At 39.1% G+C, this 23,992-nt stretch overlaps 3 protein-coding genes across 3 annotated transcripts in view; all 3 read left to right on the top strand.

The window, feature by feature from the left end:
- LOC122061735 overlaps nucleotides 1–7,404 on the top strand; it is a 29,723-nt gene extending 22,319 nt beyond the window's left edge. The window contains exons 5-6 of the mRNA XM_042625183.1: nucleotides 5,898–6,104; nucleotides 6,207–7,404. Coding sequence (XP_042481117.1) covers nucleotides 5,898–6,104; nucleotides 6,207–7,204 — 1,205 coding nt within the window. The 3' untranslated portion in view covers nucleotides 7,205–7,404. The remainder of the gene's footprint in view (nucleotides 1–5,897; nucleotides 6,105–6,206) is intronic.
- A 3,229-nt stretch (nucleotides 7,405–10,633) lies between these two features.
- Nucleotides 10,634–12,333, top strand: LOC122061186 (chalcone synthase-like). Its single transcript, XM_042624399.1, has 2 exons — nucleotides 10,634–10,946; nucleotides 11,072–12,333. The coding sequence occupies exons 1-2, from the start codon at nucleotides 10,769–10,771 to the stop codon at nucleotides 12,067–12,069; spliced, it is 1,176 nt and encodes a 391-aa protein (XP_042480333.1). The 5' UTR covers nucleotides 10,634–10,768; the 3' UTR covers nucleotides 12,070–12,333.
- A 4,086-nt stretch (nucleotides 12,334–16,419) lies between these two features.
- Nucleotides 16,420–18,123, top strand: LOC122061185 (chalcone synthase-like). Its single transcript, XM_042624398.1, has 2 exons — nucleotides 16,420–16,759; nucleotides 16,848–18,123. The coding sequence occupies exons 1-2, from the start codon at nucleotides 16,582–16,584 to the stop codon at nucleotides 17,843–17,845; spliced, it is 1,176 nt and encodes a 391-aa protein (XP_042480332.1). The 5' UTR covers nucleotides 16,420–16,581; the 3' UTR covers nucleotides 17,846–18,123.
- Nucleotides 18,124–23,992: the final 5,869 nt, after the last annotated feature.

Raw genomic sequence — 23,992 nt, 5'->3', positions numbered from 1 at the left:
ACCACCTGATTCTCGCCTTTTTCGCCCAGATTTTTTCATGGTTTTCCAAGGCTGTCACTAATCCCGTCTTCGCATCAGCTTCCCTAGCAAATAGATGATCGTTCATCCCTTCACTTGCAATCTGGTCATGAATCTGGTTCAGAGTCTTCTTCGCACGCTCTAGGTCTTCATCAAAGTTAGGAAAGGTAGATCTCACCCAAGATTTTAGGTCCCTCTTCAGCCGCTTCAATTTAGAAGTGAGAACTAGGATAGGCGGTCCAGAGACCCATTCAGACCAGGACAAAGCCACAACTCTGACGAAATCTTCATGTTCCATCCAAAATTGGTGAAAGCGAAAAGGGCAATTTGAGGGACGCTGGCTAACATCAGAGACCATCAAAATCGGCCCATGATCAGAAGCAATTCTTGGCAGCACTAGTTGCGAGGACTCTTGAAAAACAGTTAACCACTTTTCATTACAGAAGCTTCTATCGAGCACAACCGAAACATTACCAGCTTTCCGATTATTACTCCAGGTAAATTTTCTTCCACTTGAAGGCAGTTGAGCCATGGAAGTAGAGTCTATCATAGCATTGAATTCTGCAGCAGAGCCCAAGCTAAAATTACCTGGTCCCTTCTTTTCACGCGACTGAAGATAAGCATTAAAATCACCTACCATGGCCCAAGGGGTTGTGGTGTGAGGAATATCCGCTACCAAGTCCAACCAAAGAGCTCTCCTCTCTACTCAAAAACTGTTAGCATGGACAAAAGAGACTTGAATTTGGGAAAGGTCCCAAGTCAGGGATACCGAAATATGCTGAGATGACTCAAAAATCACCACAGGGCAGGCTATATTTCTTTTCCACATAATCCATAAGTTCGAAATTCTACCCATACTATTATTATAAATAAATTTGGAGTGAAATCCCAATTTATGAAAATATAGATTTGGAAAATCACTTACTGGAATCATTGGTTCAGCAATACAAAGGAGATCAAGGTTCTTCTTTTTTATTAATTCTCTTAAGGCGCGCTTTCCGGCTACCTTCTTCATTCCTCTTATGTTCCAAAAGAGAATCTTCATAAATCAATTCCTGGGAATAGCCTGATGATCAGACCTCAAGGCATGCCCCGTCACAGCAGTAGATTTTCCTTCCTTATAGCCTCGCCATCTGCTCTTGAAATAGCATGATCAAATTCTTCTACTTTCTGGTGAGTAATAATAATTCTGCCTGCCTCAAGGGTAGCTGGAGACATTTCAGAGATCACATGTTCTGGCTCACCCCAATCCTGCCCGCGACCGCCTCTCCCTCCTCTTTCCTGATGGCGACCTCCGCGACCACCAATATATACCACTTTTTTTTGCGAGGTCAAAGAGTTCTAGAAGCAATGCCGCCTTTAACTTCATTGAGTGCAGAAACCGAAACAGTCACTTCCTCCTTCGCATCGTCACTGCCATGCCCAGAGGTCATCGACTCCTTCTCAGATGAGTAGAGTTCTGATTCCTCTGGGTCTGAATCAAATCCATAACCACTGCCCAGTGGGTTATCCACCATGGTCGAGTCCTGGGTAGATCTCTCATGGGCATTTGGAGCAGGAATAAAAATTTCCAAGTTACCTTCTAGCAACCCGTCCATTGGAATCCATTCTATACTTTCTATATCTTCCACGGATGGAATAGTTCCTCTAAATGGAGAAGTTACTATAGGGAGAAGAGATCTACGATCTCCTACCAATTGAGAAGATTTTGCATGGATTTCCTCTGATCTGGGCGCACCACCTCCTCCTCAGTTACCTAAAAAGTTCCTGTTGGACGTCGGTCTTCCTCAGCTGGCTGCCGCTCAGTGTTCCTCTTAGATCGACACTGCTCAGCAAGGTGACCCAATTTCTTACAGGATGTGCACCTTTCAATGCCATCCTCATAGAGAATTCTTTGTTTGAACCAGAATAAAACATCCTTACCTGGCTGTTTTCTTTCAACCTGAATTTCCTCCACTTTGGTACCGCTCAACGGCACTTCCACCAACACCCTAGCGTAATTCCCTATGGTACCCTATAGAGTTCTGAGATCAACCTGTACAGGGCGCCCTGAGGCTTTGCCCATGGAGAGTAAGATTTTCTCATGCCAATACTCCATAGGAAGCTCTGGGTATCGAATCCAGACCAGTTTGGTCTGAACTGGATCTTCATGAATACTGAACTCCGGTCGCCATCACTGGAAACGCATAATCTGTCCCTTAACTTTGATGGGACCCCTTTTCCACATAGAAGCCATATCACCTTCCACTTCAAAATGAAGAAGGATGAAACCTTTTCCCAAAGGCGCAAGAGGCACCCTACCCTTCAAGTTCCAAACATTCTTTGCTTCAGCCCTTACTTCATCCATCGAGACAAAGCAAAAATTTACTCAGCCAATCAGTGTGTGAGAGAAAGAATGTAATTTCTCTTCATATGCCTCCTGAGGGATCATAATTTTTGTGAGATTTCCAGCTTGAATCGGATCTGGGAGATCATCAATATTTGGCATAGACCTCTTCATCATTAAATGGAATTGAGTCTAATGTGGTTCGATCAGAGTCCTGCAAATTTCTAGGGATGCAATTAAAGATCTTAGGGTGGCTTTCTAGCTCGATTCGCTTATGAAAATTCTCATAAATTTCTGCAATATAGGAGCCCAGCTGATTCTGATCCGAAATCTTCTCACCCTGCTCTGGAACAATGGTCCTGATGAAATTCTTGGATCGCTTCACTCTAGTCATCACATAAAAAAACTTTGAACATCTGTCACCTTCACGCATCCACCTGATTCTGGACTTTTGGATCCGTAATTTCTCCTAGGATTTAGTAGCTTTCCATAACCTGGTCTTTGCAACAGACTCCAGGTCAAAAAGCTACTCTGAGAATCCCTCCTTCTCCATATGACGCTGAACGTTCTCCAGATCAGCCCTAGAAGCAGATACTTCTAAGTTCAGACTGGGGAAGGCACCACGAGACCAAGTCTTCAGAGCAGATTTCAGCAATTTTTGTTTTTGGGAAAAAATATAAATATAAGAGCCAACTATAGGTATTCTCCAATCCTCCCTAACCATGTCAACAAAAATCTGAGTGATCCATCCAGAAATTATTGATTCTAAATTGGCGATTCCGCGGCTTGGGATGAGACCCCGAGCAGGCAAGCAGGGGAGCATAATCGAAGGCAACACGGGGAAGCACCTGCTGAGCACAAACATCAAAGGCTTCCAGCCATTCTTCATTCACAAAAGACCTGTCCAGAATTGCAGACACATTGCCTCTCCTTCTATTATTGGACCAGCTAAATTTCCTTCCGGAAGAAGGGAGTTGGACCATGGAAGATGCATCAACCATCGCGACAAAATCTATGGCAGCCCCTAAGCAGAACCAGCCAGAGCCCCTCCTCTCATGATCGAAAAGAATGGCATTAAAATCACCAATGATCATTCTAGGCCACCCAACCAGACCAACAACCAATTCTGCCCATAAGGCCCAACGATCAGCCTCAAGGGATTTAGCGTGCACCACAGAGATATCAAAGGGGCAGCCTTTCCATTCAATATGGAGGGAAATCTGTTGTTCTGAAATTGAGGATATAGTGGGCATCTTTAAGCTCCGCTTCCACATGACCCAGGGGTTAGGGACCTTTTCAACTCTGAAATTTGAAATAACATCTACTGTAAACCCAAGCTTGTTGAAGAAAAGCTTTGGGAATTTAGAAACTGGAAGCATAGGCTCAGCAATTCCAATGATATCCGGATCAAAATCTCTCACAATATTTCTTAAGGTTACCTTAGCGACATCCTTCTTCAAACCACAGGCGTTCCAAAAGAGGACACGCATGATCACATGTGAAGGTGAGATTGAGCAGTCCTATTAAGGGACTGATCCTCTGCAGTAGCCGACTGCTTTCCTTTTTTCCTCTTCGCTCGAGTCCATTCAGATAGGCGTTCTTCTCTTTGCAAAGCCACTAATTCGACTCTCTGGATAGCTTCCCTAGCGTTAATAGCCCCTTCTTGACGCTGATTAGTAGTAGGTCTCCCCGTGACGCCACCACCCTTGATAGCATAGCCACCACGGGCCGCTTGCCGGAAACTTCTGCGCACCCCTTCGAGCACCCTACCAGCCTCTTGGGCCAAATCGGCCTCATCAGGGGCTCCATTGGGTGGATCATCAGGTTCGGGTCCTATGAGGGTCTCACCCTGATCTAGCCCGATATCATTAGACTCCAAACTAGCTCCAATAATGACTTCCAGGCTTGCATTGAGATGAGAATTTGAATTCTCCTCCAAAATAAGATATTCTGCTCTATTATTGGAAGAGATATCTTCTTCCATGCCCAGAGGATAAGGCCTCCTTGACTGAGGCGTCCTAGATCCCATAAGATTTGCTGATGAGGTAGTTTCCTTATTGGAAATATCTTCTGAATTTGAATTATTCCCCATTGGATTCTCTGCCTCCCCTTGAACGTTGGACGTTCCACCACATACGGTAGCACCTCCATCGCCATTCTCAGCCACACGACCACCGCTCACGGCGGCTCCACTCTCCCTATGTTGATTTCTGACTTTGAGAGATGCATGACCGCCGTCACCAATGTTGGATCTACCCAAAGGAGGATTAAAAGCAGGTGCCATCGAACTCCTTGGGGGTTCATCAGCATAGACAGCACCTAGAATACCACCCAAGTTTTGCCGAGCCTCTCTCATATCAGCATTTTTTTTCTCTCTGCACTCAGCAATGACATGCCCATCTTTCTTGTAGAAGCTGCACTTACCCAAGGAGTCTTCATAAATCAGAGGCTGTCTAAACCAAAAGAAATTTGTGGTTCTAGGTTGCCTGCGCTCAACCTGAATCTCCTCTAGTCTCTGACCTCCCAACTCCATCTCCACAAGAACCCTGGCATAATTTCCAAACACCACATTTTTGGTGTGCTGATCAAGAGCAATAAGGCGCCGCGCCGCCTTCGCCATCATCAAAAGCACTTTCTCATGCCAGTATTCAAGAGGCAGATCTGGGAAGCGCACCCAAACCATTGCCTTTTTAATATATTTTTCGTTCACATTAAAGTATGGACACCATCTCTAGAACCTCACATACTGTTTACCCACTCGAAGCGGGCTTCTCCTCCAAATGGATGCCATATCTCCTTCAGAATCAAACTGGAAATAGCACCATGCATTGATGCATGACTTAAGTAAACAGCACTCATTGATTGGAAATTGGTTAATTTGATCATCTTTTAAGTTTTAACAGTGAGGCACATGAAAGTAAAAGTTACGTCTATATTAAACTAAGAGATTCGGGGAAGAAGTAAATATTAATAAATACTTTCACAAATAAAATATATATATAAGTTTAAAATTAAAAGATTAAAAATTTTAAAATCATTAAGGTACAAAAATCCAGACAATTTATATAACACTAATATCATCGTCGAATGCCGCATTAGGCGTCACAACTGAAGAGGATCTAAGCCCATATATGAAACTCCAGTTTCTCACCGTTGTCTCGTATAAATGCCATTTTTTTTTAACTTTTTCTTAATAAGTAGAAGTCTAACCTGACAGGTTATCTTCGAAACAAAGTCATGTGACGGAGTCTCCAAAACTTAGTCAATTATTAGTAGTAGTATTACTCTAAGCCTCTTTGACTTATTTTCAAAAAAGGCTACTTCCAACTTCTGTAAAACATGTTTTTCCCCTTTCTTTATTTAAAAATTTGTCAATATTGGATCCCTTCAAACTTCCAACTTCTATAAAACCCTACGCATCTGTCTTGTTATTTCATCAAATCATCACTTGCTTACTAGTTTCTATAGCTTTCCCTTCCATCTTAATTCATTCCTCTATTTCTTCAAATCATCACTTGCTAGTTTCTATATCCCTCCTTTCCATCTTAATTCATTCTTCTATCCACAAAAGAGCAACAAGCAATGGGTTCAGTTGGAGAAATCTATGAAGCCCACTGCTCCCAAGGTCCAGCCACGGTTCTGGCCATCGGTACAGCCAATCCAACCAACTGTATTTATCAGCCTGAGTTCCCAGATTTCTACTTCAGATCCACAAAGAGTGAACATATGACTGATTTGAAGGACAAGTTCAAGCGTATATGTAAGTACTTACTGGATTTCTTCTTCTTGAATAACATGTTTTTTATCCAACAAAATAAAGCTAACTAAAATGACATTCCTTTTCTCTATGCTTCTATAACAGGTGACAGATCAACAATCATTAAACGTCATCTCTACATGACAGAAGAACTTATCGAGGAGAACCCCGACTTCTACAACCCTATGGCTCCATCACTTGATGCACGCCAAGATATTATGATTGTTGAGGTTCCCAAGTTGGCTCAACAAGCAGCACAAAAAGCTATCGATGAATGGGGGCAGCCCAAATCAAAGATCACCCATGTCATATTCACTACCATTTCTGGTGTTGATGCGCCTGGTGCCGACTTTCAACTCATCAAGCTCCTTGGCCTTTCACCCACCGTGAGACGTGTCATGATGTATCATCTAGGCTGCTACGGTGGTGGCAGTGTCCTCCGTGTTGCCAAAGATCTTGCTGAGAACAATAAGGGTGCTCGTGTCCTAGTTGTTTGCTCGGAGTTAAACTCAGTTAGTGGCTTCAAGGGACCTACCGCGACGGACTTCCACACCTTGCTTGGGCAGGCAATCTTCGCAGATGGCGCTGCAGCTTTAATAGTTGGTGCAGACCCTGATACTTCAGTTGAGCGCCCATTGTTCCAACTCTTCTCAACAGGTACACGAATTCTTCCAGACTCAGATGATATGGTTGAAGGCCACTTGCGTCAAGCAGGTCTTTCAATCAGCTTATCCAAGGATGTAGCCAAAACTATCGCTGGGAACATCGGTAAGTGCTTGGAGGAAGCATTCAGCAAAGTTGGTATTAGTGATTGGAACTCCATTTTTTGGATATCTCACCCTGGTGGCCCAGCAATTTTGGACCTCATTGAAAAAACCCTTGGTTTGAAGGAGGAGAAGTTGAAAGCATCAAGGAAAGTGCTGAGCGAATTTGGTAATATGTCGAGTCCCACTGTGATGTTCATTTTAGATGAGATGAGGAACAAGTCTAAGAAGGAAGGGAAAACCACAACTGGAGAAGGATTTGATTGGGGTGTACTATTAGGGTTCGGACCAGGTCTAACTGTGGAGACAATTGTCTTGCGTAGCATGGGTACAGTTTAATACGGACTTGCTGATATTACATTGATTTGTGGTTACACTTTTCTCTATGGGGTTTAGAACCATTGATGGGAAGGCCCATTTATGTATTAATATGGTGATATGGTTTTTGACAGTTATTGTTCAATGTTTTGATTTTTGAACTTGTTAGACTTCTTTTAATAAAATACTAATAAGACAAATGAGGATGTTTTCTTTACGAAATAAAACATATGAGGATGTTGGCAACTTGGGACTGCACATTGGTCAAGGCTAGATGTTTTCTAAGGATGGCTTGCCTCCGGCATCCATTCGGGTAGGACCTACCTGCATGGTCACGATGATGCTGGCCTGGACCCGCTTCCCTAAATTATAATGGATCAATACCCATGAGCACTATCAAAAAATTATGTAACCCGCCCAACCAAGCAAGGAACTAAGGACCAATTAATTTCCGTTGGCGCCACTGATGAGTCACATTACATGTGAGTTGGAAGTTGGAACCATGGTTCTAAAAATCCAATAGGAACGGTCAGTATCGGTTAGATTTATATGGTATTAGTGTTGATAGATCTTTTGATGCTAATCTTTTTAATCCCGTTACACAATTACTGTTCAACAGTAAAAACATAATAAAAATATATTTTCTTAAAAATTATGATAAATCTATCTGATTAGTACGATCTAATTGAGATCCAAACTGATCCAAATCAATATCAAAACGGTGTTAGCCTAGATTGATCCCGAGACTGATCCCAAGGTTTAGAACCTTGGTTGGAAACCGATTGTTAGCAGTTCCTCTATTGTTCGAAAGAAAAAATAAAATGTACCATGATTTTGATAGCTTTATTACCTTATTGTATTTATTTTATTTTTAGCATTTTCGAAGTTGCCAAGGAACCTAGAATCAATTAGGTTTTCCTTAGGTTTTAATATTTTTATCTTGTTTTAGTCTTAGCTGTAGGATTGAAGTTTGGGTGTGAGACATTAGGATTTTATTTCTTCTATATATGTAAAACTTAAGCACATACAATAGTGAATACAAATGACTTTGAGCTACTAATCCACCTTCGGTATATCCATCAGTGGAGAAGCAACTCAAACGAAGAAGAAAAAAATCTCAACAACTTATTATAAAATTCTGGATCTGGATTTCAATCTCAGCTGAGCATCCCTGGGTTTTCTATCTTTCTTGTGTTCGTATTGTTGGATTGTACATCTAAAAGAGTGTGGTTTAACTCTCCCAATCCATAGTTTTTTTTCTTTTTTCTTTTTTTTTTTTTTTTCTTAACTCTTTTATGACCCAGCACGAGAAAAGAGGCAAAGTCCAACCCTGGCAGGCTGACCCAACCCAACCGAAGTTCAGGAGCATTCATGACCGTTTTAATTTTTTTTTTTTTTTTTTTTAATTTAACTGAAAATTTCTGGACCAATAAGTGCTAAGGGACTCGGTCAACCTGACAAATATCAACCAATTGAAACCCCCCTTACTGGTGACATTATTTATTCTACTTAGGTATTTCATCTTGTGCTTTGAAGCATTTTCACAATGTAAACATATTAGTGATAATGTGGCATATAAGTCAAGTTGATGTGTGCAAAACACACTTGGTATTTGATGAGAGGTTATGGTTTTAGAATGGGTCCAAAAATAAGTTTTCATTAAAATATAAGAAAAAAAAATTATCATACTCGCTCCAATTATGTTTTTAATCCAAAATTATGTCATGAAATGCTTTTATTAGGATTATCAAACACATTCTTATAGTTGACACTTTTATGAATAGATGGCAACGTGTAAAATTGAATTTTTCATATGTTTTCATTTCCAGATGAATGCGTTTGCTATGTGAGAAATTCAAAGAATGGATTGATAAGATGAGAATTGCATCCTGTCCAAGGCCATTGAAGGTATGTATTTAATGGTTGAAAAAACCTGAGCATGCAGCTTAACACACATGTATTATGAGATTCTTTCAACCATTGAATACACACTGAACTTCCAATGACACTAAAGAAGATCTGATTCCAACAAGATCAAGTAGGGGATGGATCCATGGTCTCCATTATCCAAGTCAAAGAGATTAAGTAGGGATATATAAAAACAAATGACATGTGGCCTTAGAGATTTGGTCCAAGTCAATTGAATTTTATATAGTGGATGGTTATCACCGCAACCATGGTCTCCATTGTCCAAGTCAATTGGATTTGCATATTGTTGGTGCTGTTCATCATTGCATCCATAGTCTCCATTTTCTCTTTCTCCTTTTAAAACCATCACCATGCATTGATGCATCTTTTAAGCTTAAGCAGTGAGGCACATGAAAGTAAAAGTTATGCATATTAAACTAGGAGGTTTGGGGAATAAGTAAATACGTAATAACAGGAATGTAAATGAATCAGATATGGATTGGATGTCATTGAATCTAAAAATTTCTTGATTGGATATGCATACCTCTAAATGAATACGGAAGTGAATCGAATTTGGAATTTTTAACTATTCGTTAATTTACATCTCTAAATTGTGTAATCCAGACTTTCCTCCTCTAATGAATACAATTTGTTATTAATCCATTTTTCTAATTTGTTTTAGCTCTTTTCCTCAATCTCTAGAATTTGTCTAAACATTAAAAAATTTCAAAATCATTAATTAATTATCTAATCGGATCTAACTATTCGAATTTGAATAAGGATACCCTTTGACCGGATATGGATACAAATGCAAACCAAATTCAGATTTTCGACAATCTGTTTATATACTCTCACCCATCTATAATAGAATGGGGAACAGACAATTCCACAAATAGAAATATATATACAAAATTAAAAAGATTTAAAAGGTTAAAATCATTAAGTTACAAAGATTCAGGCAGTTTATTAACAAAATAATGATCATAAAAGCTTTAATAATTAGTCAAACAAAGCTCTTATTGTTCACATTTTTTTTGGGATGTATATTCAAATTTCCCAACCATTGTATGCGCTGAGTCTCCCAGCATTTGGAAAGGATCTGTGTCCATGTATGAAACTCCATTCTCTCACCGTTCTCATATATATGCCATATATTTTATTTTTTATTAATAAGTTGAAGTCTCACCTGACGAAAAAAAGAAACCACAGTTACCTTCCAACCCCAACTACCCCCACCCCCTCAGTGCCATCACCACCAAAAAATGCAAAGCTCTGCACCAAAACTATAAGTCAATGTGATGGAGTCTGCAAACAAAGGTGATTAATATGCCCCATTAGCTTAGTCAATTATTATTAGTGGTACTATATACTCTAAGCTTCTTTGACTTATTTTCAAAAAAGGCTACTTCCAACTTCTTAAAACGTGTTTTTTCTTCGTTTTTTTTCGGTTAAAAAAATCAACAATATTGGATCCATTCAAACTTCCAACTCCTATAAAACCCCATCCATCTGTCTAGCTATTTCATCAAGTCATCACTTGCTTCCTTATTGTTTCTATAGCCTTCCCTTCCATCTTAATTCATTCCTCTATTTCATTGAATCATCATCGCTTGCTAGTTTCTATATCCTTCCCTTCCATTTTAATTTATTCTTCTATCCACAAAAGATCAACAAGCAATGGGTTCAGTTGGAGAAATCTATGAAGCGCACCGCTCGCAAGGTCTAGCCACAGTTCTGGCCATCGGTACAGTAAATCCAACCAACTGTGTCTATCAGCCAGAGTTCCCAGATTTCTACTTCAGATCCACAAAGAGTGAACATATGACTGATTTGAAGGACAAGTTCAAGCGTATCTGTAAGTACTTACTGCTCTAGTAAGTTTAATTCCTGCATTAAATTTGAACTAGCTAGGATACAAGTTTCCTCAACCAATTTCTAATTGAAATGACATTATTCCTTTTCTCTATGCTTATAAAACAGGTGACAGATCAACAATCATAAAACGTCATCTCTACATGACAGAAGATATTATCGCGGAAAACCCAGAATTCTACAACCCTATTGCTCCTACACTTGATGCACGCCAAGATATTATGGTTGTCGAGGTTCCTAAGTTGGCTCAACAAGCAGCCTTAAAAGCCATCGATGAATGGGGGCAGCCCAAATCAAAGATCACCCATGTTGTATTCACTACCATTTCTGGTGTTGATGCACCTGGTGCCGATTTCCAACTCATCAAACTCCTTGGCCTTTCACCCACCGTCAGACGTGTGATGATGTATCATCTAGGTTGCTACGGTGGTGGCAGTGTTCTCCGTGTTGCCAAAGACCTTGCTGAGAACAATAAAGATGCTCGTGTACTTGTTGTTTGCTCCGAGTTAAACTCAGTTAGTGGCTTCAAGGGACCTACTGCGACCGACTTCCACACTCTACTTGGGCAAGCAATCTTCGCAGATGGTGCTGCAGCTTTAATAGTTGGTGCAGACCTTGACACATCAGTTGAACGTCCATTGTTCCAACTCTTCTCCGCAGGTACTCGAATTCTCCCAGACTCGGATGATATGGTTGAAGGCCACTTGCGTCAAGCAGGTCTTTCAATCAGCTTATCCAAGGATGTAGCCAAAACTATCGCTGGGAACATCGGTAAGTGCTTGGAGGAAGCATTCAGCAAAGTTGGTATTAGTGATTGGAACTCCATTTTTTGGATATCTCACCCTGGTGGCCCAGCAATTTTGGACCTCATTGAAAAAACCCTTGGTTTGAAGGAGGAGAAGCTAAAAGCATCAAGGAAAGTGCTGAGCGAATTTGGTAATATGTCGAGTCCCACTGTGATGTTCATTTTAGATGAGATGAGGAACAAGTCTAAGAAGGAAGGGAAAGCCACAACTGGAGAAGGGTTTGATTGGGGAGTGCTATTAGGATTTGGACCGGGTCTAACTGTGGAGACAATTGTCATGCGTAGCATTGATACAATTTAATCCAGATTAGGTCTAAAATGATTTAGTTACACTATACCCTATGGGTTTTTCGGGCTTTACTGGATATATAGCTCTATATTATGTGCCTTCATTGCTTTAATTGTTTGGTCCTTTCAGTTCTTGTAAACACCTATTTATGTTTTGATTTGGTGTTTTAGTTTTCGGCATTTGTTGTTTATAAAGGGCGAAGGCCCTCTTTACTAAGTTTCTGTATTCTTAGATGTTTATTTATTATTATTTAAATAAAATATTATCTTAAATTTATTTAAAGTACAAATTAGGATGTTGGGCTTACCCAAAAAAAATTTGGATGTTGGGACTTTCAATATTTACAGTAAAGATGAAATCATAAAATAAAAAAAAAAATAAAAAGAGGGTCGTTACTCAGTGCACAAAGGCTTCCTGCACTTAAGCAAGGTTTTGGGAGGGTATATAGGTAGACAGCCTTACCCCCTTTAAGGAGAAGCTAGTTCCCAGGACTCGAACCCGCACCACTATGTAGGCGGAAAGAGCCCTTTGCCATATCATCATATAAAAGTACGATTTTTTTTTTTTTTTAACTAACCTTCATTTTTCATACAAAACTACCTTTTTCAATAGGTATTTATAAGTAATTCATTAGCATATCTTTAGAAACTTTCCATTTTTACCAATAAAAGAATTAGTAGTATTTAGTCAATAATTTATGAAATTTTTTAGGTGTCACTATGCCTAATAAAGTATAATGCTTTACTATTTGTACTTGACAATACATATGTTAGTCCATGTACTAGAGGACCTCATATAAATCTCAATAGTCAAATGTTAGTCCAAAGTCAATTCGGATCTGGTCGCGATCCACACATAGAATCCACTCAATCTCTCATTTCTTACATAAGCTTTCACATTGAGTGAATTTTATGTATGGATCAAACACCATTCAAGAATGATTCTTGCACAAATCTGATTCGAACTCATCCAAAGTAAGTAAGAAGGGTTTGCTCTAGCCTCCTCTTCACCCAATATATTGAAAATCAATTCAATTTTTAGCATGGTTTAAAGTATCGGTCCGTATCATATCGTATCGGCCGATACGTATCCGTATCGATCCTTACCGATACGTATCCGTATCGATCCTTACCGATACGATACATGAAATTTTTAAAACCCTTTTGTATCAATACGTATCTTACGATACACACCGATACACCACCGATATGCACCGATACTCACCGATACGTACCGATACTCTATGAAAATTTCAAAATTGAAGTGAAATGTACGTTTCGGTATGTATCGGTACGTATCAATGCGTATCGGTATGTATCGACCGATTCACACCGATACGTACCGATATGGTCATAAAATGGCCAAAATGGGTATTTTTTAGAAAAACACAATTTTTTGAGGTGTTTTTGTTCCAAAGTTGCTGCCAACCACTTTTCTTTCTAACTAAAGTGGAAATCAAGGTTGGGAACAAGGATTTTACATTTATGGGATAACTACAAACCTTGGATTCTTAGTGCGATACTCTCAATTTCCTGTTTATGCATAATACATGTTATATATAACTTTTTTTAACTGTTTTTTTATGCAAAAGTGTATAAAAAAGTGTTTCCTATCCATTTATGTGCGTATCTTTAACGTATCTCCGATACGATATGATACCCTCTAATACGTATCTTAATTTTGGCCGATCAATACGACGACCGATACCGATACTTTAATCCTTGCTTTTTAGACAATCAATCCAAGTCGAAGTGGACAGGTAATGCCAAGCTGTTTTTTAATAAAGGGGTTCACATTGGAACCTTAACAAACTATGTGGTGCAATTTAAAGATCTCACTGAAGGCATAAAAATGGTTAAGGAAAAAAGAGTGGAATCCCTATGGATGGAACTAGGCTGACTCAATTGGAGGAGTGACTTCAGTTCAAGGAAAGTTGCTCCTTGGTATCCATTGCAAGACTGTGTTGCTCTTTAACCTTTTTTGAATGTATTAATATGGAAAATAACACACTGTTTCAAGGAAGCAAATTCAGTAGCGGATTACCTCGCTAAGGATGTAGCAAAGTCAGGAATTTTAGACTCAAATGTTATTGCGTATGATGCGGCGATTAGGCCAAGATTTCTCTTTAACTAGTGTTTAAAATTTCATATTGATGGCAATGCCGAAAATGGGGAATCCTGAATCACTTCCCCTTATACTCCTTTTTTTAATTTTTCAGTTTTCTCTTTGATAAAAGTTCAGAATTTCTAGTAAAAAACAGAAAAGGTTTGCCTCTTGGTAATTAACCAAGTATATTAAAATTGGTTGCAGTACCTTCTTTGCCACTTGTCACAGATGGTTTTCATGATATGGGGGCAAATGATCATGTAATTTTACATAAGTTAGGTTTTGCTGCCTATGATGACTAAGATCCATATGGTTATAGGGGTAGGAAGGTAATTAACCACGGCTTCAGTGTGTGGTCCTTCGTCCTCCTTAACGTTGGTGGAAAAATTCCCTTGCCTCTGACTTGCACTGTTCACGCCGCTAACATTAATCATCATAGGCAGCAAACCCTAAAAACAAGAAATTAAATCCAAAAATGGGTATATAGTTTTTTTTTTGGTTGGTAGACCAATCTTTCCCTATGTTGCTAACATCTTGAGTTGCTTGCCTAGTTTCTCAGTTTTCTCTCCCATCAAATATGATAAATGGTGGCATTAATATGATACGTGGCAGAGCATAGTCAACGGCATGGAGCATCCAAACACAGAACCTAACTCACGGGCTCGTACCTCAACATGATCTAGGTTGTCAGATATTAATTGTCATCTTTGTTGTGTCACAAAGGAGCCTCGTGCATATTAAATGAAAGGATTATGATTTTAGAACAGGGCCAAAAATAAGTTGACATAAAATATAAGAAAAAATTATTATATTCATTCAAATAATATACTTTTAATCCAAAAATATGTAATGAAATACTTCCATATAAGGATTATCAAACACATTCTTATCATAATTCATAGATGGCTGATGTGTAAAATTGAATTTTTCATATGGTAGAAGAAAATTTATAAAACTAGAAGAAAAAAAAATCAACCAATGAATACAAAAGGGCGGCCATATACCATTGATGATTGATGAAGACCTATCAACAGAGAATCTCTAGGAATGCATTTGTCACATGGTAAATCCAATGGATGGATGACAAGATGAATCCACCACATTGTTTAAGTCAAAGAAATTGGGAAATAGATATATAAGCAAATGACATGGCTTAGAGATTTAGTCCAAGTTGTTTGAATTTGCATTTTTTTTTTTTTTAGTGAACATTAAATTTTTTTTTTTTTTTGGGTAAAAATTAAATTTGAAGTTGATGCATCTCACCGCAACCATGCTCTCTATTTTCCCTTTCTTCTAGCATTGATGCATACTAAGTGAACAATACTCACTTTTTTTTTCTTTTTTCTTTTTTTTTATAAAGACTGAAAAATGTTGTGAAGGGTAATACATAAGTTGAAATCATTAAAACTATGTTTGATTGTAAAGGATATTTAAAGGGAAGAAAAGTGATATTTTCATACTTAAGAAAATAACTTTTATAATTATTACTCTATGTGATTACATAAACTACTTTATTTTTTAACCATATTTAGTAATGAAACATTTTTATTGCAAAGGGTTTTGGATGCAAAGTAAAATGAAATTTAATGACCTAATATGGAATGATTTAAAGTTAATGGGATAATTATTACAAATATTTCTTTTTAAGTATAAAAATCTCACTTACCTTTGTTTTAATTCTCCTTGCAACCAAACAGAGCCCAAGGTACAAAGATTAGATATTTAATATTAACATAAAAAATAATGATAATAACCTAATTGTCAAGAGGACGCAATCCTAGTGGCATGTAATCATGCAAGCGTGCGGACCAAAGAGGGGCACATGGGAACATCTTTGGAAGTCCCACAATCTTCCACACCAACTGTATCTACTGGTGTACTTTTAAGCTGTAACATTCCCTCTTCCTATCCTAATTTAGTCAAACAAGGCGCCTTTTTTTTTTCTCTTATACATAACCAAAATTGAATGGATACAAAACATTTCTATCAGATAAAACATATATGTGAAACACCGTTCTCTGACCGTTGTTTACAAACCCCAACCACCCCCACCCCTAACCAAAAGAAAATTAATTGCCATTCACATTTATAAGTCAATGTGACGGAGTCTCCAAACAAATGTGAATAATTAAGATGCCCCACAACCAAATCGATTGTTATCTGTAGAACCATTACTCTTGAGAGTGACTGACTTTTACGATAGAAAGGTTTCAAAACAGGCTGCTTCCACGTCTCTTTGTGATCTTAAAATTCAACACATGGGTTTATCAGCCAATTGATCTATTCAAACTTCCGTCTTCTATAAAACCCCATGCATCTTCCTTTCCTATTTCATCAGATCATCCCTTGCTATAGCCTTCTCCTCCATCTTCTACTCATTTCTCTTCCACCCACAAGAGAGCAACAAGCTAGCTAGCAATGGATTCAGTTGGAGAAATCTATGAAGCACACCACTCTCAAGGTCCAGCCACAGTACTGGCTATCGGTACAGCAAATCCATCTAACTGTATGTATCAGCCGGAATTCCCTGATTTCTACTTCAGATCCACTAAGAGTGAGCATATGACTGAATTGAAAGACAAGTTCAAGCGTATCTGTAAGTACTTTATTTATTGCATTTCTAATTAAAAGGATTCCAGCATTTGTTTTGACATTCCTTTTCTCTATATATGCTTCTAAAACAGGTGACAGATCAACTATCATAAAACGTCATCTCTACGTGACTGATGATATTATCGCGGAGAACCCTGACTTCTACAATCCTACTGCTCCATCACTTGATGCACGCCAAGATATTATGGTTGTTGAGCTTCCTAAGTTGGCTCAACAGGCAGCATTAAAAGCCATTGATGAATGGGGGCAGCCCAAATCAAAGATCACTCATGTTGTATTTACCACCATTTCTGGTGTTGATGCACCTGGTGCTGACTTCCAACTTATCAAGCTCCTTGGCCTTTCACCCACTGTAAGGCGTGTGATGATGTATCATCTAGGCTGCTATGGTGGTGGCAGTGTCCTCCGTGTTGCCAAGGACCTTGCTGAGAACAATAAGGGTGCTCGTGTCCTAGTTGTTTGCTCGGAGTTAAACTCGGTCAGTGGCTTCAAGGGACCTACTACGACTGACTTCCACACTCTACTTGGGCAAGCAATCTTCGCAGATGGCGCTGCAGCTTTAATAGTTGGTGCAGACCCTGACACATCAGTTGAGCGTCCATTGTTCCAACTCTTTTCAGCAGGTACTCGAATTCTTCCAGACTCAGATGATATGGTTGAAGGCCACTTGCGTCAAGCAGGTCTTTCAATCAGCTTATCCAAGGATGTAGCCAAAACTATAGCTGGGAACATCGGAAAGTGCTTGGAGGAAGCATTCAGCAAAGTTGGTATTAGTGATTGGAACTCCATTTTTTGGATATCTCACCCTGGTGGCCCAGCAATTTTGGACCTCGTTGAAAAAACCCTTGGTTTGAAGGAGGAGAAGCTAAAAGCATCAAGGAAAGTTCTGAGCGAATTTGGTAATATGTCGAGTCCCACTGTGATGTTCATTTTAGATGAGATGAGGAACAAGTCTAAGGAGGAAGGGAAAACCACAACTGGCGAAGGTTTTGATTGGGGTGTGCTATTAGGGTTTGGACCGGGTTTAACTGTGGAAACGATTGTCTTGCGAAGCATTGGTACAGTTTAATCCGGGCTTGCTGATCTTACCAACTTGCGGTCCTTTGTAATTACACTATGCTCAATGGGGTTTAGTTGGAGTTTTCAGTATAGCCCTGTGTTAATATGGTGATATGGTTTTCAACATTGATTGTTCACTAAGGACCCAGCTCTATGGTTTTTTTGTTTTTTTGGTACTTGTTATGCTTGTAAGGGATGATCAGATTGTAACCAAACTGGTTGTAAGTTGTAACCGTATTTGGTTTCCCTTTTTACCTTTAATTTTATATATCATTTTCCTTTTTTAAAGTGGGTGTGTTTTTGTAATTTCTTCTCTCACCCTCGCCCCTTCTTCTGTTTTCACCTCTCCTTGCCCTCCATATCGAATCCGGATCAAGTCCTCGTACGAGAACCAAGACCTGGGTTCAGGTACGTCCTTTTTTCGACACATGTAGTCCACTAAAAATTACTACCAGGATTACCTATAATGTTGTTACCACTCTCTCTCTCTCTCTCTCTCTCTCTCTCTCTCTCTCTCTCTCTCTCTCTCTCTCTCTCTCTCTCTCTCTCTCTCTCTCTCTCTCTCTCTCTCTCTCTCTCGACTTAAATGCTTCTTATCTCTCTTCTTGACTTAAATGCCATACATTATTTTTCTTTATATAAAAAAAATTATTTTTTATTTTTATTTAAATTATTATTTCTTATTTTAATTAACTGATTCCAACAATACTTAACAAAATGTTCTCTCTTCTGATGTCAATTCGATTCAACATCAATATTGATCCAATACGATACTAATTCGATCCAATCTGATACCGATCAATTGGATCGATACCAAAACCTTAAGTCCAAAATACCCTTTTGATAACTCTATCGGTGGAGAAATATCGTTTTCTTTTAATTACGGTGATTCATTCATCATAGGCTTCATATGAATGGGAGAGGATATCAGAAGGGTATTTAGACTTGTACTGAAACCCTATAGGGATTTGTGAACCTTAGGATGGTGGGTGAACCATCCTTTATGGATGAGTAAAAATTTCTTCTTTTTTTTATATTTTTTTATTTGATTTCTTTGTATTGATCGGTTTTGAGTGAGTTTTAAAATATAAATGTTAATGAAAATTGAGAGAGAGAGAGAGAGAGATAAGGGGTGGGCAAAAAGTATGGTTAATTTTTATTGATTTGGGATTAGTATCAGCTATTTTGTGGGATTAATAATAAATTAATTTTAAATTATAATTAAAATAAAAAATGAAAAAAAAAATTGAAATACCATGAGGAGAGAGAGAGAGGGAGTGTGAAGAAAGGAGAAAAAATAGAAAGAAATAAGTAGCTCGTTAAAAAATTAAAAGAGATAATAAATTGATTACACATGTCCACCTCTTAGTTATACAATAATCGAAACCCAAGTTCTCACTCCCTCCGGCTCTTCCTCTCCCTCTCTCGTCAGCTCTGACTCCAGCAGTCCAGCTCCACATCCCCATCCCTGTCCCCATCCCCATCCCTGCTGCCGACGTCTCCCACTCCCCACCCATGCTTACATTGCTAAAAGACCACTACAAAATTTCTTCTTTTTTTTATATTTTTTTATTTGATTTCTTTGTATTGATCGGTTTTGAGTGAGTTTTAAAATATAAATGTTAATGAAAATTGAGAGAGAGAGAGAGAGAGATAAGGGGTGGGCAAAAAGTATGGTTAATTTTTATTGATTTGGGATTAGTATCAGCTATTTTGTGGGATTAATAATAAATTAATTTTAAATTATAATTAAAATAAAAAATGAAAAAAAAAATTGAAATACCATGAGGAGAGAGAGAGAGGGAGTGTGAAGAAAGGAGAAAAAATAGAAAGAAATAAGTAGCTCGTTAAAAAATTAAAAGAGATAATAAATTGATTACACATGTCCACCTCTTAGTTATACAATAATCGAAACCCAAGTTCTCACTCCCTCCGGCTCTTCCTCTCCCTCTCTCGTCAGCTCTGACTCCAGCAGTCCAGCTCCACATCCCCATCCCCGTCCCCATCCCCATCCCTGCTGCCGACGTCTCCCACTCCCCACCCATGCTTACATTGCTAAAAGACCACTACACCCCATGGCAAACCTCGTCACTCACTCTGCTCCAAGCGAAACCAAAGGTTCAGAATGTTCCACCTAGAGATTGATGGATCCCCAGGTTAGCTGGAACCTTGAAGGTATTTGCACCAGAAAAATCCTCAGCATGTGTCAGCTCATGGAACAAGGACAAGAGCTTGGGATTCAAAGCCTTCCTCTCATTCAAGAAAATTAACGAAAACTAACAACTGGAGATTGCAAAGAAGACGACCTGTTATCATGATTACTTTTTGTCTTCTTCCATCAAAGGAGAACCAAGGTATAGACGAGGAGCCCCGATCCCTACGAGGATTGGAAACTGTATACTCAGATTGAACACATTAGGGGGTGTTTGGTTAGGTAAATCTTTAAAATGACATTCTTTAGAATGATAATTCTTAATTTTTGGAGTTGTTTGATTCCACTACGATGATCTTCATAAGTGAACATCCTACTTCCCATAAATGACCATATTACAAAGTATGTGTTTCAAATATGAGTTTACCTTAACACTTAAACTCATATTTGAGCAACCTTTTTACCACCTAGTATAAAAAGAGAAAGCGAAAAAACGTTCTCTACAGAAGCCAATATCTCAACCCACGAGAAACATGTACTAGCCTCAAGACAACCAAACGATTTTTCAAAAAAAAAACATAATTCAGAAAAATGTCTATCAAAAGATTAACATTCATACCCAATACATACACTATTTGATTTACCGAACCAAACACCCCCTTACCCATTTGATTAATGGGAATACTTCTGGAACCATACACGATCACCCCCAACCACCGAACATCTCGAAAAAAAAAAAAATCCTTGGGTTTGCACCACCTGGGGGTCTGCAACTAAGAGCGTCCCGATGATAACTGATTGGACCAATACGGTTCGCACCGCCTGCCACTGCAATCACTAACAAGGAAAAGAAAAGAACTGTTTCGGCCAAAATACCTGTCGTTACCAAAAAAATTAATATGACAAGACGCTTGACTTCCAGAACAGCTACGGCGGACTGTTGCTATCGAGGGTGGGGTTTTCAGAGATGGGTGGCAGAAGATCATTCAGGAGAAGCGGATGGGGGGGTCGTAGCAGGCGGCTGCAGCAGTAGATTATACAATGGACTGTATTGCAGCAGCAGATCACAGCAACGTAGGGGATTGCAACAAGCGATCTCATCAGGGGGCAATGCAGTAGCAGCTCATTGCTCATTGCGATGGGGGAGGGGCAGCAAGGTATCACAGTGACAGGTGCAGGTGGTCTGAAAGTTCACTTGGGGAAGTAGATGTAGCTCGATGTTGGCTTTGAAACAAATTTGATCCACAGAGACCTTCGGACAATCTGTTTGCTGCTGCGACCCAGCTGCCATGCCTGCAACAGTGGGTCGATATGCTCGCTTAGATGCCCATGCTCGTTAGGTTAATTTCTTCATTGAGTCCGGGTGACTCCTGTGATTAAATATTGGAACCAATGTTATCCAAATCCCCCAACTTCACAGTAACACCGGCGATGGTGGCCTTAATCAACAATCCAAACAAGTAGCGGAACTATAATGTCTCGTTTGGCATGTGAAGTACCTGAGCATGAAACTTTTCTGTTCATGTAACGTCTCAAGTCCCTTGCAGATGAGGCCCAGAAATACAATTGTGCCTTCACCATGTAAACCTACCTGAAACAGGTTTCTCTCTCCTGAACCATTAATCCAAAGTGAAATTTGGGCAAATATACCTTCAAATAGTTGATGGCTGGTGTTCTAAAATGCCAGAATATTGATCGAAAAGTTGGATTTAATATATCGTACATTTATAAGACCACCCAAGAGCTCAAACTCCTCCCTGCTGAACCATCAATCCCAATAGAAATTTGGGCAAATATATCTTAAAATAGATAATGACTTACTGAACTCACGAATCCACAGCCTGATCAAAAAAATAAAAACAAAAAACTCAAATCCAGACTCTTCAACACCACACACCTCAAAGCCCCCTCTGAAATAAGGTGATCTAAACACCTTCAAACCCACCCAAAAAATTTTAAAAAAAAAAACACACTTGGGATAACCTCACTCGACTGTAAAATGATAACAGTTACAGAACAATCTGAAACTGGACCTTGAAACAACATGATATTATGGGGAAACAAGAATATCTAAAGGGTCAAAGCCAACTCCAAAATTAAGAGATCGCCTCCATCGCCAATAATCCACGAAAAAATGGGGGCAGGCCCCCATTTGCCTCTAAAAGGCTGGTACTATACCAGAATGGCCCTCGACACAACACAGTACCCAAACAACCCAACCCCACACCCCAACCCCCCCAAAAAAAAAGAAAAAAAATCCCAAAAGCCTAAAACCATCGAGATAAACCAAGGCTCTCCTAATGCCAGCAGGTTCAATATGTTAGAACTAACAAATAAAAGATCTCCATACAAAACAATGTGCCCTGAAAACCAAAACCTAAGACATAGCGACAAACCTATACCTAATCAACCCATTTAACTTCAGGATGGTGCTTCTGTAAGAGAATCCAGACGCACCCTCAATACTTTGAAAGCCAGTGCTGAACCACAAATCCTAAATTTGAAACCTTAATTGCTCCTCACCAGAACAGAACAAAGTACCCAAAGGTAATTTGCTTTGCTCCCTTAAAAACCTAAGATTCCCATGAAACTAAATGCAAATTATGAAACAGACTGACCTTCAAAATGCAAATCCAGAAACATAGCTTTTGTCATAGGTTGACCTTCAAACCCTCAACCCCAAAAATATGAACTTGGGATAATCCAACTCAACTGTAAAATGACAGCAGCTACAGGACAATCTAGAAATGGACCTTGACACATAATATGATACGATGGAGAAACAAGAATGTCTAAAGGGTCAAAGCAAACTCTAAAATTGGGTGATTGCCTCCATCACTAATGATTCAAAAGAAATTTGGGCAGGCCCTCCCTCACCTCTAAAAGGACTGGTACTAAACCAGCATGGCCCTCAACACAACACAGTAGCCAAACAACCAACACCCCCCCCCCAAAAAAAAAGTCCTAAAAGCCTAAAACCATAAGTGGCTAAGCACCTTGTGATGCGGATCCGGGTTCCAAAAGTCGGTTTCGGATTGCTTAGGGCCCACAAGAATGACTAAAAATCTCAAATTTAATGGTTGGGGGGCAATCTTGTAAATTTAGGAACACTCTAGCACTTAAAAGAGAGGAAAATAAATGACAGGGTCAAACTGAGATAGAAATTAAAATGGGAGGGGTATTCTGGAATTACAAAAGATGAGGGGAATAACATAACACAAATTTATGAAAAGGAGGGGGTTAACTATAAATATAGAAAATTAAGTCACTTAAGAATAAAAAAAAAGAAATCACCTTCTTCCTTCTCACGATACTAACCAAAGGCGGAAACCAGTTTCTAGTACGATGGGCAGAGATCCTTCATCTAAACCCAGATTAGGTTCAGATTTTAAAGCTTAAATCTCAACTCAAGGCCTTCTTGAATGTAGCTAAAGAAGCTCCAATATTATAGATAAGCACAAAGGTTTAATCTGGTCAGATTGTACCTGGCGGAAGACAGGGAGGCAGGTTTCGGTCTCAATGTGAAACTTCCAACAGAGGACACTTCCAACTCTTATCTTCTAGGGTTTTGATCGCCCAAGACAGGGGAGCCTTCGATCAAAATCTCAGCCCAAACAGATCTCACAAGAGAGAGATCAACCAACACTTGTGGTGCTGCTAACGTTGCCCAGAAACAGGGGCTGGGAGTGAGGACTAGCAAGAAGAAGAATGAATAACATAAGGAAAAGAAAACAGAGGAAAAAGATAAAAGAAGATGAAATAAAGAAGAAGAGAAGGAGATTAGGAAGGAAACAAAAGATGGACACCCACGGCAGCCAAGGTTCTCACCCAAAATTCTCAACCAAGATTATTTCTTCAAAAAAACTTCAAATCTCAAACTGAGTTCTTCTCTATTACATGACTAATATAAAGGAAAAATTAAACAATTAATGGAAACTATTATAAAACTATAAGCTAGCTAATTTAAAAAGGAATTAATTCTAAAACAAAAGAAAATCAAATCAC

Source organism: Macadamia integrifolia, chromosome 14 (assembly GCF_013358625.1).
Source record: "Macadamia integrifolia cultivar HAES 741 chromosome 14, SCU_Mint_v3, whole genome shotgun sequence".
In the NCBI taxonomy this organism is placed as follows: Eukaryota; Viridiplantae; Streptophyta; class Magnoliopsida; order Proteales; family Proteaceae; genus Macadamia; species Macadamia integrifolia.
The sequence above is the reverse complement of the archived record's forward strand: the minus strand, read 5'-3'. Positions and strand labels throughout refer to the sequence as shown.